The sequence below is a fragment of the Ambystoma mexicanum genome, chromosome 9, assembly GCF_040938575.1.
Source record: "Ambystoma mexicanum isolate Mex_15411 chromosome 9, UKY_AmexF1_1, whole genome shotgun sequence".
In the NCBI taxonomy this organism is placed as follows: domain Eukaryota; kingdom Metazoa; phylum Chordata; class Amphibia; order Caudata; family Ambystomatidae; genus Ambystoma; species Ambystoma mexicanum.
Window position 1 is genome coordinate 1,556,155,523 of NC_090931.1, and position 20,593 is coordinate 1,556,176,115.

General features: G+C 54.9%; 1 protein-coding gene across 1 annotated transcript in view; it reads right to left on the reverse strand.

The window, feature by feature from the left end:
- Window positions 1–20,593, reverse strand: part of LOC138489515 (zinc finger protein ZFP2-like) — a 161,406-nt gene that overhangs the window by 18,059 nt on the left and 122,754 nt on the right. Inside the window, exon 2 of the mRNA XM_069617257.1 lies at window positions 17,939–18,362. Coding sequence (XP_069473358.1) covers window positions 17,939–18,362 — 424 coding nt within the window. The remainder of the gene's footprint in view (window positions 1–17,938; window positions 18,363–20,593) is intronic.

Sequence of the window (20,593 nt, forward strand, 5' to 3'; positions counted from 1 at the left end):
TGCTTGGAATGAGCTTGGTCGTGCCACCCTGGCCAGCTCATCCTTAATTTCTTCGTTAAATCCTCTCCTGAACAGGGTAAAACTCGCCTCAGTGGACCAGTCGGCTTCCTTTGCCAGTTGTTTAAATCGGGTCACATACGTGAGCATCTCCTGGGCCCCTTGCTGAAAGTCTAACAAGCGTTCTGGTGCGCTATAGACCTGCTCAGGGCGGTCAAACATGTCTTTTAGGGCCCGTATAAACCCATCATAATCGTCCAGGAGGGAATCACTAGAGTTAACGAGGGGAGTGGCCCAAGTCAAGGCATTCCTGGAAAGGTGAGAGATTATAAAACCCACCTTGGCCCTGGGGGTCGCAAAATAGTAAGGCTTGAAGGTAAAGTGAACCAAGCACGAATCCAGGAATGCACGAAGGGTCTTTGCTGAGCCGTCGTATTTATCCACGACTCCGCCCAGTATAACACTCTCTTTTGTAGCAGAATCCCGGGATAGGACCATTTGTTTGAGAGCGGCGTTCTCCGCTTTCAGATTCTGTACCTCGGTTGATAGTTCCTGCATACGACGCATCAACTCCTGCACGGCAGCCTCCATGTCGATATCGCTTTCGACTGGGTGGCGTCTCAAACTGTCAAGGTGTTCCCCCCTTCTCACCTGAATCCGTTCTTTACCGGTGTCTTTGGATGCTGCCTTTTTTCGGATGGATCGGGTTTTGAAGAAGGCGGCCCGTGTCTCTGCCGAATCCAGAATGCGTTCAGGTTTCCAGGAGGCCGAATCCAGGAATCCAGGAGGCAAGCAGGGTAATTCATAGAATTTCGCAGAAAAGTGTCGCAAGCGGCTGGCGCAGAGTGTCCGCGTGCGATTGACTGCGCCAGGCACGTGCGCTAAAACCGATTTCCGCGCACAGCGTATTCATGGATTTCATGCTCCCAAACCAGCCGTGGCGCAGAGTATCGCAGCGACCCTGCAGCAGCGCCAGTAACGCCCCCAAGAACGCCCTCGCGCAAGGAAAAGCCATCAAAATCGCTAAATCATCGCAAAGGGCTGCGCTAACCCTGGACCAGTTTACAGGGCAGCCAAACAAGGAACGCAAAGCGGGTAACGTGCATATCAGGGGTACACGTGAAGTCATACACGCGATTAGCCAGGGTACGTGTATTACAGGGGTACGCGGGAAGTTTAACACGCGATTGGCCAGGGTACGTGTATTACAGGGGTACGCGGGAAGTTTAACACGCGATTAGCCAGGGTAAGTGTATTACAGGGGTACGCGGGAAGTTTAACACGTGATTGGCCAGGGTACGTGTATTACAGGGGTACGCGGGAAGTTTAACACGCGATTGGCCAGGGTACGTGTATTACAGGGGTACGCGGGAAGTTTAACACGCGATTGGCCAGGGTACGTGTATTACAGGGGTACGCGTGAAGTTATACACGCGATTGGCCAGGGTACGTGTATTACAGGGGTACGCGGGAAGTTTAACACGCGATTAGCCAGGGTAAGTGTATTACAGGGGTACGCGGGAAGTTTAACACGCGATTGGCCAGGGTACGTGTATTACAGGGGTACGCGGGAAGTTTAACACGCGATTAGCCAGGGTAAGTGTATTACAGGGGTACGCGGGAAGTTTAACACGCGATTAGCCAGGGTAAGTGTATTACAGGGGTACGCGGGAAGTTTAACACGCGATTGGCCAGGGTACGTGTATTACAGGGGTACGCGGGAAGTTTAACACGCGATTGGCCAGGGTACGTGTATTACAGGGGTGCGTGGGAATCATCACACGCGATTAGGCTGGGTGGGTCCTCACAGGTGTTCCCTGTACACCCTCCACGGCCCCTGCAGGCAGCCTACAAAACAGGGGACTACCCTGCACACCTGCTCATGTCCCCCTGCACCCCCACCCCCCAGCAGTGCAGGGGCAGCCTCCACCAGGCCCCCACTCATGTCTCCCACCACCCCCACCCTCCCGCCACCAGGGGCTGCCTCCACCAGGCCCCCACCCATGTCTCCCACCACCCCCACCCCCCCGCCACCAGGGGCACTCTCCACCAAGCCCCCACCCATGTCTCCCACCACCCCCACCAGTGCAGGGGCACCCTCCACCAGGCCCCCACCCATGTCTCCCAACACCCCCACCCACCAGCACTGTGGGGCACGTGGCCAGCAGGCAGTCAGGCAGCAGCAGATGGCAGGTGGGAGCGTGCTCAGGGCTCTGGGGGGCAGTAATTTCGCCTCCTGGCCAGGAGCGTGGTCTCTCGTGTGTGAACGCGTGGACAGCCTGATAGGTAGTGAAATCCCACACGTCAGCAAAGGCCCTTAGCGCGTAAACCCGTCAACAGCATATGCGCGCCTATAGTCACCTGCACGTGCAGGAAATTGTTGCGTGACACGTCCCAGTGTCAAAGCGTGTGATTGGTGAAAATGGATGTACACGTAGAAGTGACAAAGCGTGTGATTGGTGAAAATGGATCTACACGCAGAAGTGACAAAGCATGTGAATGGTGAAAATGGATCTACACGCAGAAGTGACAAAGCGTGTGATTGGTGAATGTACACGCCGCGTAAGTGACGCTGTACGTGTGGGCCTGTATATAAGGTACATGTAGAACACCATTTCCTTGTACGTGCTTTTCGTGGAGAGCGAGTGGGTGAAATCTGTACTTCTTGTCGTTTCACACGCGATTTACTTCACGGCGTTTCCAGTTCGTATTCCCTGTTACCTCTGACAGCTTTTTCTCTTTTTTCTCTTTTACTGGTTTACCTGGGCCTGTTCCCTCAAACAGTGTCCCCTTCTACTGTTGTCCTGTCTTCTCAGACAGCGTACACATCTTCTTTTGGCGGGGGTTTAGCCAGCCAAACGCGCTCATTCTTCACGCTCTTTTACCTGGCAGACGGTGAGTCACGCACGTATCCAACTTCTGTGCTTGCCCCGTGTGTAGCCTACCCCTTCAGAGGTCATTCTAGGCTGCGTGTGACACGCATACGTTCATTCTTGTGTTACTGGGTGCCACAGCGTAGTGCAGGTTTTTCTTTCTGCACACGTGGTCTAGGAGGGGTTGCGTGCACGTCATCTCCCTTTTTTGGGCCTCCTGTGCGTTGCGTGACCCGTCATCTTTCCCCAGGGGTTACAATCAGCCGTGCTAGAGCACTAGGGTACAATTACCATCTGGTACCCAACCCCTTTGACCCCCAATTGCCCAGGACAATTGTCTACAGCCACTCCCATACGCACATTAATATCAGTGCCATGGCTGGGAGGCGAGGATTCCGTAAGGGTGGCAAAGGTGGAAGAGCCACAAGTGGTGGCTGTGGTGGATCCGGTAGGGGACGTGGTCGTAACTTGCAGGGTGAGCCTGTCCCCCCATGTGTGGAGGACCAGTCAAGGGCACCCATCATCCCCCCCCCCCCCCCCCCCCCCCCCCCTCCCGTTGAGGCTGAAGTGGCTGACACCATCCATGCTCAGCCCTTGTTGGACCAGCCCATTGTGGCACCAGACCTGGCTGACTCCATGGCTGACTTCCAGGTCAGCAGGGCTACGACACGTGCGCTGGTGCACGTTGATGCCATCATGCCACGTGGATCTGGGGCAGCAAGGTCATCTGCTGCACCAAGGAGGCAGGGCGGAGTGGCTGCAGGGGCAGCTGCGGCTCCATCCACCCCAGCCCTCACACACCCAGCCAGGACAGTGTCGGTCCTAGTCCATGCTGCTGACATTCCCCCTGACACCATCACACTAGAGCCAATGCCTGCACCAACTCCCATGCTGAGTGTGCAATCCCACACTCCTGATACAGAGTCCACCAGGGCTCCTGCCCCTAGTGTCCAGAGCGGCGCAGGACACCTCAGGATCACCACCACCTTCCAAGCGGAAGAGGAAGAGTGCTCGTCCGGCACAGGCTGATGCCCCAGACACGGCTACACAGTCCGGCCCGTCCAGGAAGCCCAGCTTCACGGATGACGAACTGAATGCACTTGTCGAGTATGTGTCCGGACATGACAACGAGATGGTCATTGTTGCAGGATCCAAGACCACACCTGCACAACGGCAGGCACACTGGCAGACCGTTGCGGACATCGTAAGTGCCCTTGGAATCGTGAGGCGCACAGCCAATGATTGCTATAAGCGCTGGAATGACCTAAAGCGCAGGGCAAAGAGTAAGCTGGCCTCAAGTCATGCCGCAACTCTAGTGACTGGAGGTGGGTCTCCAGTAGTAGACATGGAACTCACTCCACATGAGTCAGTCGCTGGGACCTACGTCACGGAGGAACAGATCCAAGGCGTGGGAGATCTGGCTGATTACGAGGCATTGTCCGGTGAGTGCACATGCATGTGTGTGTCATACATGTGCATGGTGTGTGTGTGAGGGCTTCTGTTTGGGTGCCAGGTGAGAGTGTGTGCGCCTCAGTCGTATGGGTCAGCCATGTGCTTCATGCAATACTTCCTGCGCAGCTGCATTTGGCCATAGCAGTATCCCTTCTGCCAACAGTAGACATCTAGCACGCCAGTTGCCCTTGAAGTGTCACCTTGACACAACATATTTGCTTATTTTTCACTGTTCATTCAGTCAGTTTGTTTGCATTCCACCACTTTCACTAGGCATGTCGCTGTCCACTAGTCACATGTCTGACATGGGTATGGTAAAGTGGAGTGACTTTGTTACCTGGATATCATTTGTACACACATGTCCCTGTGCTATTTGACCATTTCAGACTGGCAGCTCCAGGTGAAAAATCTGACCTGTTAGAATCAGAAAAGCTATTACATGCGGGAACTGGACTGAATGAATAGGTGCTGCCCTCCTCTCCATCTTCACTCAATAGCAATGGTACATGCCATCTGTGTGATGGCATGTGTGTTTCACCTGCCAATCACAGGCCAATGTGTGATGCCACTGCCAGGCAGCATGCAGAAAATTTGTTCATCTTCCATCTTGGTGTCATCAGTGTGTGCCATTTGCCTGCACTTCATACGCAGTGAGGGTGCATGCATGGGAGGGTTTTAGTCATGTGGGACATGTGTCAATCAAGTACTGGTTCTCTTGCTTCTCAGCCCTCAATGTGTGCCATGGTGCTAATGCCTGTTTCCATTACTTTGTTTTCATGTCTTTGCAGGGGAAGACGCACCTGATACTGCTGGGGTTGTGGAGATGGTGCAGACCCAGGAGGTGTCCCAGGGCCGACCAACCACCAGTGAGGGACGTGGTGTGGTGGTGGGGGAGAACCCACAAGTGCTGCAGGTCGTGCTCTCAAGGGGTGTCTCTGGCTGCACCTCCCCCGAGCTGTACTCAGGTGTTGATTCGGATGAGACCTACGTGCCGTCGCTGGTGAGTGTTCCAGGGAGGGATTCTGTTCTGTCTCACCCACCTGCACCAGGGTCAGTACCCTCCATGGGGATGTCAGTGTTGGCAGCTATGCCTTCGGTGGTTACGGATGCAGGGTCACACTCCGCGACATCTGATCCTGTTCCTGGGCCAGCAGATCAGAGGGGGAATGCAGTCCTGCAGCCTCAGGCAGTGCCGGCACAGCAAGGCGCAGTTCGCCTTGCCCCAGACAGGTGTGGTGCCCGCCGACGTGGTGGCCGTACGCCACCCGGCAATACGGCATGGGAGCAATCCATTTACGGTATGGCTACCCAACAGGCTGCATCATCCGAGATGATGGCTCAGGCCATGGATAGGGTGGCCACTTCCATTGTCCCCCCAGAAAGGCTGATGGAGCGACTAGAGCAGGCAACCGACTCCATCTGCCAGTCACACAGGGAGGACATGTTGGGGTCCAACAGGGACAGGCGGGCGGCACTGGCGACTCTGCAGGAGGCCATCTCCATTGAGTCCCAGGGCCACAGGGAAGCCCTGAGGCAGGAGCTCCTACACCTCAGGACGACTCTTGTTGAGCTTGAGGCTTCAACACACCAAAGGACAGAACAGCAGCTGGAGCGTCTCACCCGTGCGCTCTCAGCTGAGATGCAGGCAACGAGGGCGGAGGTCCGGGCATCCCGTGAGTTGTTGCATGGGGACCTCCGCACACTCATCCTCCAGAACCAGACCTACCACACCCGCATGCTTGCAGCCATGGAGGAGCAGACTAGGGCCTTGCGTGGGCTGCCTCCCATAGTGCAACCACCTCCGGATGCAGCTGCACAGGGTGATAATAGCGACAGCAGTGACACTCCCACAATAGGGTAGCCGTGTGGGCCATGAGCCCATGGAGGTGTTTTATCTTCCCAGGATCCACGCAGGTGGGTTCTGGTGTGCATCCTGTCCTCGGACCTCCTGGGTGGCCTCCCCAACCCCCCCGGGCCCATCAATGGCCATTTTTGATTGTTTCTTATTTTTATTTTTATTTTGATTTCTTTTATTCCCAATTTTTTTGGGACGATCTGTTGGCTCCGATCTGTTGGCTCCGATCTGTTGGCTCCGATCTGTTGGCTCCGATCTGTTGGCTCCGATCTGTTGGCTTCCGTGGTTCCTGTGGGCATACGCTGCATTGTGGCTGGGCACATGCAGGCTTGTAATGTATTTGGTTCAGATGCTTGGGTTTGAGTCACACACACCCCTCCTGCTTCCCGTTTCCATGGGCTTGCAAAGGGTGTGCCCAAGTGACAGTGAATTACACAGTGACGTTGGACTCCCATGAGCTGTGTGGCCAGTCTGTAGTCAATACTGTGTATACATTCATAGTGCATATTGCTGTTGTGTTGTACACTGCATGTTGCATTGATGTGTAACTCTTCTTCTGTGTCTACCTCCCAATTTGCAGGTCCCTTCCTCAAGTCCACACAAGGACCTCTAGTCTGGCGATGGGGACCATGTTGGCAGCAGTGCACCTACAACTCTACATGGCGCCAACACTGCACAGTTGGTAGTGGTGGGAGTGCAGGCATTTCCAGGTGGTGAGACTACTAATATGTAACATTTTTGATGTCATGTTAATGGTACTACGTGCTCAAGTATGTTGTTGGTCCGGCATTGCTGTGAGCATTTCAGGTGTTGCAGGTTTCTAATAGTGCCACTGTACATAGTGAGAGTGATGTCATGTTGTGGGGATTACTTTGTTTACCTGCAATTAGCATGACATGGCACGGTGTGTCGTGTGGCAGTGCTGGGGTTGGGTTGGCTGACATGGCACTGTCCTCTTGTTGCATTTTGCAAGTGGGTATTCATTTTAGCTGCTTCAATGTGTAACTTCACAAAACTGCATTGGTGGTGTCTGTGTGGGTAGGGATGCACACATTGTGACACTTCCAGGTGAACAATCTCAGGCTGACATGGAATTCCCGGTTCATTCTCCACACATTCAGGATCAGTGTCAGGTTGAGTCATCATTGATTGTCAGATGGAATGTGCCAGGGCAGTGTGCACTCCACAGGGGTGTGATTTCTATGTGAAGTAATTAGCCACTAGCTGTGTACGGGCTGCCTCCCCCCGTGCCCTTTCCCCTCCCATGCGCAGCGGCTGTGCATGTGGTTGGGGATGTGGGGCCACCACCATGTCCACGGCCAGGCCCCGGCGTGTTGCAACGTTGTGCAGGACACATGCTGCCACTATGATCCTGCACACTACTGGGGGAGCGTATAACAGCTGCCCGCCAGAACGGTCAAGGGAGCGAAAGCGTGACTTCAGCACTCCGAATGTGCGCTCCACTATGCCCCTGGTTGTAATGTGGGCTGTGTTAAATCTTACCTGGGGTGGCGTGGTGGGGTTCCGAATTGGCGTCATCATGTGGGGGCTGAGAGGGTAGGCACTGTCCCCTGTGGAGGTGGGGATTGGTATCATTGGTGAGGTTGTGACCTTGCTCAGTATCCAACATGCATGCATGTGCAGTGGCATACATACTCACCAAGCAGCCATGTATCGCCATGCCGCCCAGCTTCTAGGTCCCGGCTTAGGGTGGACATTCGGTAAATGAAGCTGTCGTGGGTGGAGCCGGGATAGTTGGCATATACTGAGGTGATGATTCCCTTGGCATTACATGCTACCTGCACGTTGATGGAATGCCAGTGCTTGCGGTTCCTATAGATGTGCTCAGATGCCCTGGGGGGACGTAGAGCCACATGGGTGCAGTCGATGGCACCTAGCACTTTGGGGAATCGTGCCACTGCGTAAAAATCCAGGGCGGCAGCATGCCTTTCTGCAGGTGTTCTGGGCAGGTATATGTGCCTGCGGACTGATGGGCGTGCAGTCATGATGTTCAAGACCTGGTGTAGGCAGCGTGACTGGGTGGCCTGTGACACCCCACCCACTATGGCACTTGTCTGCTGAAATGATCCAGTGGCTAAGAAGTGCAGTACATTGAGGACCTTCTCCAGGGGGCTGAGTGCTTGGGAGCACAGGGTGGGTGATGTGAGGTCATCCTCCCACTCACTCACCAGGTCCAGTATGATGTGTGGTGGAAACCTGTACCTCCCATACACCTGGTCATCAGGCATCCCGAAAAGGCTGGTTCTGGGTGTGAATATTCTGGCCTTGACTATCCTCCTCCTCCTCCTTTGGTAGCCCACTGCCACTGCTGCTAGGAACGGTATGTTCATCCTGGCGTCTGAGCTTGTTATTGTTAAAGTCCGCAATTTATGCTTAGCGCGTGTTCTAGGCGAGCGTGTGACCCGCGCACCCCTGGAATCCAGTTCCCAGTCCAATAGCGTGTGGAAATTCACACGCACCACGGGATACATCGTGTGACCCGCGCAGCCCTGGAATCCAGTTCCCAGTCCAATAGCGTGTGGAAATTCACACGCACCACGTGATACAGGTTCGCTGACGTACTTGCGTGTGTAAGTGGCCGCGCACCCATTAAATACACGTACATAGGCCAATCGCGTGTACGCGCACTTTTGTCCAATTACACGCGATGACACTCTGACGTGCAGTATCTCCACGTGTGCCCCGTCATCACGTGCTGAGTGGGGAACACCCGTGCGGGTCACGTCACAGACGCGCTTACGCGCTGAGGGACTCTGGTCCAATAGAATCGCGTATGCGTGCTGACGCGCTTACGCGCTAAGGGCCTTTCCTCGGATTTCACGCTGACGTGCAGGATTTTCACGTGCCAAATCACTCCGTATCAAGCTGGCCACGCAAAAACACACGGAAGCCCACGCTCCTGCCCAGAAGGCCGAGTTACTGCCCCCCAGTGCCCCGAGCAGCCTCCCACGTGCCATCTGCTGCTGCCTGCCTGCCTGCCTGCTGCCACCGTGCCCTGCCATTTGGTGCCTGCACATCAGCCATCTGCAGGGGTCCAGTTGCTGTGTCCACCCCTGCTGGAACTGAAGACTCCCGACTGGTATTACATCGCTCCACAGCCCAGCCCCAGGACCCAGTTGCCCACCCACACCTGCCTCTGGGGTTGCCATGTCGGGCACTTCCACATCTGGCACCAGTGGCAACCCCAGGCCAGAGGGGCAGAGGGGCACCAGCTTCACTGTCACCGAAGTTGGTGTCCTGGTGGAGCATGTCCTGGGGCAGTATGATGCCCTCTTTGGATCGTCCCGCGCCAGCAAGGAAGGACGGCAGAGGATCTGGGCCGACTGTGTGGTTGCCATCAACGCGGAGGGGGTGGCAACCCGCGACGTCCTGAAGATCAAGAAGCGCTGGGAGGACTTGAGGTCCAGGACCCTTGTGAAGGCCCGGCGCCTCGTGGAGGGGGGCCGGGGCCGCATGAGTACCATCCAGATGAGGGTCCTGGAACGCGTACGCCCAGCGCTCCACGCCCAGATCCTTGAGAGGGAGGCCCGTCTGGAGTTGAGCGGTAAGTGTCCATGCATTACTGTGTGAGACAGGGCATGTTGCGGTGTGCTGGTTCTATGATACTTGCCTGTATGTGTGCCATAGGCCATGTATGCATGTATGTGTGCAGGGACATCATGGTAATGCATGTGCGACCAGTGATGTGTGATGCACATGGTTGTTGCATGTGTTGAAATGCCGCATGGGGAGCCCTAATCAGATTATGAACATGAGAGCATGCCAGTCTCTGTACCTGAACATGGGTGGGGGTGAGGGATGGGTGCTGATGCCAGGTACATATATGGTAGCCATGTCTGTGTGCCTGACCTGCGTGTCTGTGACTTGTGCATGCCATGGATGCATGACACATGTGTGTGACAATGCAGAGATTCAGTAAAGCAGCAAAATTACCCTTGTATCCGCTGTGTTTGGTGTGTTTGGGGCCAGATGGATGTGACTGAGGTGAAGTGTGTGCATGTGATGGGCATGAGGCATGATGCATGTGAGTTACATATCATTGAATGTTTCAAGAGTCCATTGGACATGCATGGAAATGTCCATGGCATGCCCCATGCCTGTTACTGTGTGTGTTTTGCCTGGACTGACCCATGTGTTGTGGAGGGACATGATGGAAGTGTACTTTGACAGTGGTGCTCATCTGCTATTGCTTCCTGTCTAGGGGACCATTGTACAGTGCCCTGATGCTTGTGTTCTTTGTCTCCCTCTACGCAGCGGCTAGTGAAGAAGAGGGCGGAGACGGCGCTGTGGAGCAAGGCGGCGGGGATGCCCCCACGGCTGCAGCGGAAGGGGTGGGTGAGCCCCCACAGGGGCCTGCTACGGTGGGAGACGGTGAGGAGCCATCCAGGTTGGTGGTTTGCACAGAGGAGGAGGAGGCCGCCACTGGGGCACACATGGGGCCTGGTGGGGGCATCCCTGCTGGTGCAAGTGGTGCAGTCCAGGGCCAGGGGCAGGAGGCAGCACAGGTCACCGTGGAGGGGCCTGTGCATGTCGCTGTCCCTGACCCTGTGAGTGCACCACCATGCACCAGCAGGGATGCCCCGTCCCAGGCCTGTCCGCAGGTAGAGGGGATGTCCATGTCACCTGACTCCCCTCCACCTGCGGACGTGGGAACCCCTGGCCGTGCGGAGAAGGTCCTGATTGGGGTCGCGTTGCGCACGGCTGTGATTCGTGATGCCGTGCGTGCTTCCCGGGAGGAGCACGCACGTCATCACGAAGTGCACCGTGCCGACGTGGCCCAATTGGGATCGGCCATGTTCGGGGGTTTCCTGCATGTGTTGGCCAATGTGGCGGCCCTCTCCTCCTCTGTGCAGGCTATCCACCAGTCGTTCTCCTTGCCGTCTTCCAGCCCAGATGCCACCAGGGCCCCCTGTGGACCTGCCCCGACCAATGCAGCCAGCTCGGTGGGGATCCCATCCCTGCCACAGTCGGGAGTCAGAGATCCAGCAGGGGTGGACACCAGAGCAACTGGACCCCAGCAGATGGAGGATGTGACGGCATCATCGGGCAGGGCACGTGCACGACGGCGTCGGTGGTTTCCATCAGCCTGGATGCCGTCGTGCTGGCACAGGCAGTTGCGTCGGAGGCAGCAGCAGGCTCAACGTGGGAGGCATCATGGCTCGGGGCCATCAACATCAGGGGTGCAGGCATCGGCCGGAGGGCAGGAGAACCCTGGAATGGGAGTGGCTTCCGTGTGGGAGAGGTTGTGCCAGCGGATAGGTGCGGAGCGGCAGCGGGCAGAGGAGGAACGGCTCACGATGGTCAGGGCGGAGGACTCCATGCGGAGGGCGCTGAGGCGGGCTGAGTGCCTCGAGGGTCTTCGCAGGGAGTTTGAGCTTGACACTGCGTTATCCCTGCGGGACCTCGGGGCCAGGAAACATGCCCGCCTCCAAGCCATTGACCAGGAGTTCGATGATGCCCTGGCCCATAACAACAACCAGTGAGCCGTCCGAATAGCCTGCTGCCTTTGTATATAGTTGTATAGTTAGGGTTAGGTTTCCTTTGTTTTTTTGATTTTTTTTTGGTTGCGATTGGACAATGCACCACTTTTTTGTATATAGTTCCCTTTTTAGTTAGTAGTCAGTTAGGTTTAATTTGGTAGGGCTCATGGACCCAGGATGATCTTCTTAATTGGCTTATTTTAATTTTTCATAATTTTTTCTTGGACATTCATCTTGTTTTGTTTGATTTGCTTTGTGTTTTTTCTTATTTGCTGTTCAATACATATTATTTTTTTAATCTTCAATGTGTCGTATCATCTCATTGCTTTCAGGCATGTCATGTTGGGTGTTTTGTCATTCACTTGCAGCCATTGTGTGTGACAGACATGTGTTAAATTGCATTATTTACATTGGGGGTGTAACATGTAATTGCCTTTGATATGTGGGTGGGTGTGATAGTTGGTTGGGCCTTTTGGCAGGGGAGGATGGGCATTACGGACATGATTGGGGAATGTTGGGACCCAGGTGCAGGGGGGGCATGGACTGGACATGGGTGGGGGCCTGCTGGCAGGTGCCCCACAGTGCTGGGGGGGTGGGGGTGGTGGGAGACATGAGTGGGGCCCTGGTGGAGGGTGACCCTGGTGGCTGGGGGTGGTGGGAGACATGAGTTGGACATGGGTGGGGGCCTGCTGGCAGGTGCCCCACAGTGCTGGGGGGTGGGGGTGGTGGGAGACATGAGTGGGGCCCTGGTGGAGGGTGACCCTGCACTGCTGGGGTGTGGGGGTGGTGGGAGACATGAGTGGGGCCCTGGTGGAGGGTGACCCTGCACTGCTGGGGTGTGGGGGTGGTGGGTGACATGAGTGGGGGCCTGGTGGAGGGTGCCCCTGGTGGCTGGGGTTTGGGGGTGGTGGGAGACATGAGTTGGACATGGGTGGGGGCCTGCTGGCAGGTGCCCCACAGTGCTGGGGGGTGGGGGTGGTGGGAGACATGAGTGGGGCCCTGGTGGAGGGTGACCCTGGTGGCTGGGGGTGGTGGGAGACATGAGTTGGACATGGGTGGGGGCCTGCTGGCAGGTGCCCCACAGTGCTGGGGGGTGGGGGTGGTGGGAGACATGAGTTGGACATGGGTGGGGGCCTGCTGGCAGGTGCCCCACAGTGCTGGGGGGTGGGGGTGGTGGGGGACATGAGTTGGACATGGGTGGGGGACTGCTGGCAGGTGGCCCACAGTGCTGGGGGGTGGGGGTGGTGGGAGACATGAGTGGGGCCCTGGTGGAGGGTGACCCTGGTGGCTGGGGGTGGTGGGAGACATGAGTTGGACATGGGTGGGGGCCTGCTGGCAGGTGCCCCACAGTGCTGGGGGGTGGGGGTGGTGGGAGACATGAGTGGGGCCCTGGTGGAGGGTGACCCTGCACTGCTGGGGTGTGGGGGTGGTGGGAGACATGAGTGGGGCCCTGGTGGAGGGTGACCCTGCACTGCTGGGGTGTGGGGGTGGTGGGTGACATGAGTGGGGGCCTGGTGGAGGGTGCCCCTGGTGGCTGGGGTTTGGGGGTGGTGGGAGACATGAGTTGGACATGGGTGGGGGCCTGCTGGCAGGTGCCCCACAGTGCTGGGGGGTGGGGGTGGTGGGAGACATGAGTGGGGCCCTGGTGGAGGGTGACCCTGGTGGCTGGGGGTGGTGGACATGGGTGGGGGCCTACTGGCAGGTGCCCCACAGTGCTGGGGGGTGGGGGTGGTGGGGGACATGAGTTGGACATGGGTGGGGGACTGCTGGCAGGTGGCCCACAGTGCTGGGGGGTGGGGGTGGTGGGAGACATGAGTTGGACATGGGTGGGGGCCTGCTGGCAGGTGCCCCACAGTGCTGGGGGGTGGGGGTGGTGGGAGACATGAGTGGGGCCCTGGTGGAGGGTGACCCTGGTGGCTGGGGGGTGGGGGTGGTGGGAGACATGAGTTGGACATGGGTGGGGGCCTACTGGCAGGTGCCCCACAGTGCTGGGGGGTGGGGGTGGTGGGAGACATGAGTTGGACATGGGTGGGGGCCTGCTGGCAGGTGCCCCACAGTGCTGGGGGGTGGGGGTGGTGGGAGACATGAGTGGGGCCCTGGTGGAGGGTGACCCTGGTGGCTGGGGGGTGGGGGTGGTGGGAGACATGAGTTGGACATGGGTGGGGGCCTACTGGCAGGTGCCCCACAGTGCTGGGGGGTGGGGGTGGTGGGAGACATGAGTTGGACATGGGTGGGGGCCTGCTGGCAGGTGCCCCACAGTGCTGGGGGGTGGGGGTGGTGGGAGACATGAGTGGGGCCCTGGTGGAGGGTGACCCTGGTGGCTGGGGGGTGGGGGTGGTGGGAGACATGAGTTGGACATGGGTGGGGGCCTACTGGCAGGTGCCCCACAGTGCTGGGGGGTGGGGGTGGTGGGGGACATGAGTTGGACATGGGTGGGGGACTGCTGGCATGTGCCCCACAGTGCTGGGGGTGGGGGTGCAAGGGGACATGTGTTGGTGTTCATTAGTTCAAGGAGACATGTGCCTTTGCTGGGGGGCATGCCCATGTTGGGTGGGCTGCCTGCGGGACATGACCAGGGATGCAGGGTAGTCCCCTGTGGTGTGGGCTGCCTGCAGGGGCCGTGGAGGGTGTACAGGGTACACCTGGGAGGACCCACACTGTCAAATCACATGTGGGACTCCCCGGCACCCCTGAAATACACGTACCGTGCAGAAATCGCGTGTAAAACTTCCCGCGCACCCCTGAAATACACGCGCCCAGGCTATTCGCGTGTGGAACTTCCCGCGCACCCCTGAAATACACGCGCCCAGGCTATTCGCGTGTGGAACTTCCCGCGCACCCCTGAAATACACGCGCCCAGGCTATTCGCGTGTGGAACTCCCCGCGCACCCCTGAAATACACGCGCCCAGGCTATTCGCGTGTGGAACTTCCCGCGCACCCCTGAAATACACGCGCCCAGGCTATTCGCGTGTGGAACTTCCCGCGCACCCCTGAAATACACGCGCCCAGGCTATTCGCGTGTGGAACTTCCCGCGAACCCCTGAAATACACGCGCCCAGGCTATTCGCGTGTGGAACTTCCCGCGAACCCCTGAAATACACGCGCCCAGGCTATTCGCGTGTGGAACTTCCCGCGCACCCCTGAAATACACGCGCCCAGGCTATTCGCGTGTGGAACTTCCCGCGCACCCCTGAAATACACGCGCCCAGGCTATTCGCGTGTGGAACTTCCCGCGCACCCCTCAAATTCACGCGCCCAGGCTATTCGCGTGTGGAACTTCCAGCGAACCCCTGTAATACACGTAGCCCGCTCCCCCAGGCCCGATCGCGTGAGGAACTTCCCGCGCACCCCTCAAATTCACGCGCCCAGGCTATTCGCGTGTGAAACTTCACGCGAACCCCTGAAATACACGTAGCACGCTCCCCCAGGCCCGATCGCGTGAGGAACTTCACGCGAACCCCTGTAATACACGTAGCCCGCTCCCCCAGGCCCGATCGCGTGTGGAACTTCACGCAAACCCCTGAAATACACGTAGCCCGCTCCCCCAGGCCCGATCGCGTGAGGAACTTCACGCGAACCCCTGTAATACACGTAGCCCGCTCCCCCAGGCCCGATCGCGTGAGGAACTTCACGCGAACCCCTGAAATACACGTAGCCCGCTCCCCCAGGCCCGATCGCGTGAGGAACTTCACGCGAACCCCTGTGATGCACGTACCCTGCTAATCGCGTGTGACACTTCCCGCGCACCCCGGTATACATGCACACGTATTTTTTGTCAGCGGGTGTCCGTGTTTGTGGGTACCCCTTTGCACGTCATTTTTCCTGGAGGGCCACAGTATGGGACATTCATCATGGCAGTATATAGGTGCTATTTGTTGGCGCACCTTTTGGCGCACATTTCTTACAGCCGCAGAGACGCTACCGCCTCCTTTCTTGTGGCGGTCGTGTTTGTGCCTGTGCGCTGGTTTGAGCGTGCGCTTTTTTCCCCTATTCTATTCCATGAATACGTGTTGTAGGCGAGCGTGTGGGCGTTCCGCGCACTTGTGCCCTGTACTTCCCCCGTGACGCCCACGTTTTGGCAAGTTGTTCCCCATTCCGAGTGTTACGCCCGTGTTCCGCCTACTTTTATTGCGTGCGCCGCGCTATGTGCGAATTTCGCTGTGGCCTGTGCGATTTTCGCTGTGACCTGGCGCACGCTGTTAGATGGCCTGTGCGCCAACGTGCGCCAACGTGCGCCGCGCACTTTTTTATCGCACATCCGCTGGTTTTCTCGCGCACGGCCTTCCATGAATCGACGTGCGCTGCTTTTCGTGCGATTTTCGCACTTGCACTGCGATTTTCGCTATTCCACTGCGATTCGCACGTTTTTGCCCACTTGCGCCGCGCTAATTATTCCATGAATCGGCCTCAAGGTAAGTTTGCTAGAACTAGAATCCAGGAGGAAGAATAAGGGGGGGTTCGAGGAAGGGAAAGCGGAGTGGAAAGGAGAAGAACCGCGAGCTACGGAGCACACGTCTGGTCGCTAGTCGCTATATCATTGAGACGTGTGGAGCCGCGGAAGGCGTGGTCTAGAAATAGAGAAAGGTTATGTCCAACGCTTGGAGCGAGAAGGGAATGCGTTGGACGGCCATATTGGAGGTATTAATGTGTATAAGTCCGTTGTGACAGAGACCATGAGGCCCAAAAGGGGCGCACCCTGCGATTCATGACACTGAGAGGGGAGGGATTTCATTAGGAGATCAAGGTAACGGAGGAAGAGGTAAAGTGTGCAAGGGGGTGTTTGAGGGTGATGATAGTGATAGGATTGAATCTGATGTGTTCAAAGGAAGAGGAAGAGAAGTTAATGGGACTTAGGGGGGCTGAGTATATGCATTTGCTTATCATTACATCCAATATCACCAACTCTCTTAAGAGAGCCGAGGGCAGTGTGAGAAGGGATGCAGGAGTGTGTGTATTATGGCATGTAGTCCATGTTCCAGTCACCATCATCACTAAGACAAGGGATGTGGCACTACTACCAAAGGAGATTTTATTGCAGGGATTGGCTATTTCATAATCCAAACGTAGGATTAGGATGGGGAGGAGGACGGCAGGATGCTGCAAAGGGAAGGCAAGATTAGTGTATCAGGTGGAAGACGGAGGATGGGGCATTTGGCAGAGAAAGGTAGGATGGTGTTAAGATAGGAGTATTGCGAGGTAGAAGAGGAGAGGGGTTGAGAGGAGAAGGTGGCAGACCACTAGCAAGAAAGGAAGGGGTTAGTGTGAGTGGGCTGTGGATGAGGTTGGGCTGAAAGATGATGGCTATGAGACGATGCGAGAGGGAAGGAGAAGGTTCTATAGATGCACTATGCCGTTAATGAGCACTAACCAATCAAAGGCAGGTGCGAGGATGCAGGTAGAGGTGCATTCAATAACTGTAGTGCCTGCTCAGGAGGAAGTCATTTAGTGGTAGCAGAAGTGAACGGCGCAATACAATGGTTGTAAGAGTGGATGGAGGAAGGATGGCAAGGATGTCCTTTGAGAAGGAGATTTTGGCGGTGGTTTAAGTGACCTTTACTAATGATTCCTGCCAATACACCTTTCTGAGCCCCACATCATAGATCTTAGGTAATTAGAGCATTGTTCGCTCCAATCGTTAGGGCTGATTTCATCAATCAAAACATTTATCAATACCACACTTTACAAATGCAGATAACTTTGTTTATTCCGTTACTGAACACTGAGGTGTATGCCAACTTTGTGAACTTATGTTATTTTGTTTAGTGTATGCATTTATTTGGGCATGTACAGTTTTATGGAGGTTTTATTTACTTCTATTTAATGTATCAGTGGGCACATTAGGTGCTTATTGCTTAACATCTGAAATAGAATTAGCGCTCTTAAATGAAATGTTGGCACATGATGAGTGCTCGTAGAACACCGGACAAATAACGAGAATTCATACGTCAATGCCTGACACATAATGAGTGTTCTATTGGTCAGCGCCTGAAATATGAGTGTTCACAGACTGACATAATGAGGGCTCATATGTCAATACATGGCAGAACATGAGCGCTCATTGGTTAGTATACATTTCATGCGAGTCAGATTGCCCTGCTTTTGTGGAGGAAATGTGGGATGGTGTGTGTGTGTGTGTAACCTCAGTCTGTTCTGCATCCACAATATCTTTCAATGCTACCCTGTGTGGTTACTGTACTCTGTTTTATAGTAAACCTCATAACCTAACATTACTCAGCAGTGTAATGAGTTTACTCCTCACCTGAAATCACACTTTCAGTCTTGCATCTTTCAGAATCATCCGGAGAATCTTTGGCACATGTCTCCTCCTTCTTCTTAACGGCCGCCTGAGGTTCTCTGTCACAAGCACCTTCCTCTTCTTCAGACTTTATCTGGTCCATTGAAGTCTGGAAATCATCGTCAGATCGTTCCTCTCTGACCTTAATCTTCACCCAATCCTCAGAGCTCCCACAATTCCAGGAAGAATAGTCTACTTCTCCTTCAACCTTCACCGGGTTAATGAAGCATGGACAATCACTGTAAGAAGGACCCTTTTCCAATTCAAGCTTCATCCGTTCCACACTGACTTCAAAATCCTGGAGAAAAGGTTTGGCTCCAGTGTCGCTTAGGAACTGGTCCATGATGTCCTTGGAATCCTTAGCAGATGGTGCAAGGCCTTCTTCAATCTTCAGGTGATCACAAAACAAAGAAGGAGAGAGGGAGAGAGAAGGAAAAAAGGTTAGGGCAAGAGAAGCACGTAGAGAAGGATGCAGCAGCCAAGTGCTATCCTTTCAAGATAGTTCAAGGGCATGTTGCTTTTATGAAAACCAACCACACCTATTTTAAGAAGAATTTCCGCTTCCAGGGCAGCGAGGACAGAGACAGCGCCAGCAGTCAATGCTGACAGGCTATAGCAGATTTGTCTGTATCCAGCCTGCCGCCCAGGGAGGAAGAAACCTTTGCATAATTACACAGTAAGCTTCAATGCTAACACCTTTTGTGGCCTAAGCACGCCACTGCACCTGTTCCCGATTCCCTGTTCTCCTCACTTAACACACCTCCTTTCTGCAAGTCCTTCCTAATCAGTCCACCCTTTTCGCCTTCAGTTTGTAAGCCCCCTTGAAGTTCTGATCTGTCCATTACCTTCCCCCACATGATCTCACTTTTTCCTACTCAGTGTTGGGAAGGGGAGAGGATCTTCCCCACCCCCCAAATGATTCTGAATGAGAAATCAACTGTAAACCGCACACTGAGGGAGCGCACACACAGGAGAGTGTATGATCACCTAGTTCGTGCATTAGGAGCTATATAGTAGAGGAGAGTGTAAACGCCATCTTAGTTAATGGCAGCCATTTTGGAATGTAGGCCCAAGCGCAGTGAAAAGCACCAAACGTGTTAGTGTTAGATCTGCATTGCCAATACAGACATAACCCCCCACCACGAGTGAGCTTCAGCGAGCTACAAGTCTGACATTGTCTCTGAGGCAGTAGCCCTTCGCGCCCTGGAAAGAATGTGCTCTGCAAGGACACGGGAAGGGTACAGGGTGCCTCCTGGCAGTTACCATCCCATGATAAAGATAGGATGGTCCCACAGCCCAAACACCCCAGAGCCAGAGCTGCAGCCCCCCTATGCTTTGATCCAAGACCCCCCACATACCAAGTTAATTTTATGATGGAACTTTCAGTTCATTGTGTGGGCGCCCTGCCTGCGTGTGCGTGAGGTCGAATGTTTACATTAGAGTGAAGGGCAAGGTTCGAGAAACTGTGAATGCCAGAGGGATGAACTGGCGGCGAAGTGTGTGGATGCAGTGCAGGGTGCCGGGACACATTTGTTTACAATAAACTTGATTTGCTGATACCTCATCGGAAGTCCTGCCCATATTTCATTTGGCGACGAGGATTGACCCGGCACCTTCACCCACGTCGGAGAAGAGAGCTGTCCCCCGAGCGAACAATTCCATTTCGCTTGTGCTGTTTCTCTGGCAGGCCGTCCCAGAGGAAATAAGGTTGGGAAGTGTTGTTTTCTTGAGTTACGGAGGACTTTGAGAAATACGCACGCGCCCAGGACGCAACGACGTTGTTTTGGTTTCAGCAAACGTTTAAGAGGAAAGGACACTGTTGAACGTCACGCACGTCAAGTGACGTGACGCCATATTGTCGCGAACAAGGAAGACAGGCGGAGATGTTAAGAGACACGCTTCATCTTCGTCAAAAAGTTTTTTTTTTCTTGTGAATATCATATTCAGCCAACATTAGAAGGGAGCATTTTTGCCGGCAGAAGCTGCAATAGTCAGAAACTTGGAATAAAGCAATAATCAGTAGAGTGGACGCTTCTCGAGTGTTTATAAAATGTAATGATCCCAACAATTATCCAGACTCAAGCGGAACCTTTTGGCTTATATAAAATTTTGAAAAGGTGAATTTGGAAGTAGCTATTTGGAAAAGATTCGAGAAAGAAGATAACTGTAGTCATCAAAGAGTAAGGCATGGCGATGCAGGGTATTAGTATTCAACCGCCAGCAAGTTTTCTCCCAACTCCTGGACAACCTGTAGTAGTTTGGTCAGAATGGAAGGAGTTTTTGTTGAACTACATCCAGACAGTGGAGCAAGAAGAACTGACTTCTCGTAAGAAGAAGCTTTTATTACTCCATGATTTGGGTTTGGAGGTGCAAAGGAAATATAGAGAGCTGCCGGAGTTATCAGTCGATGAAGCTGGAGACAGTGATGAGCATGATAGAGCCCTGAGACAATTGGATAAATATTATGCCCCAGAGACGAATGTGGCAATCAATAGGTACAATTGCTATACGAGGGTTCAAAAAGAGCAGGAAAACATAGAAGAGTATGTCTCAGCTTTGAGGTCACTGGCCCGAACTTGTCATTTTGGAAACAGGATCACCCTTGATGAACTTATTAGA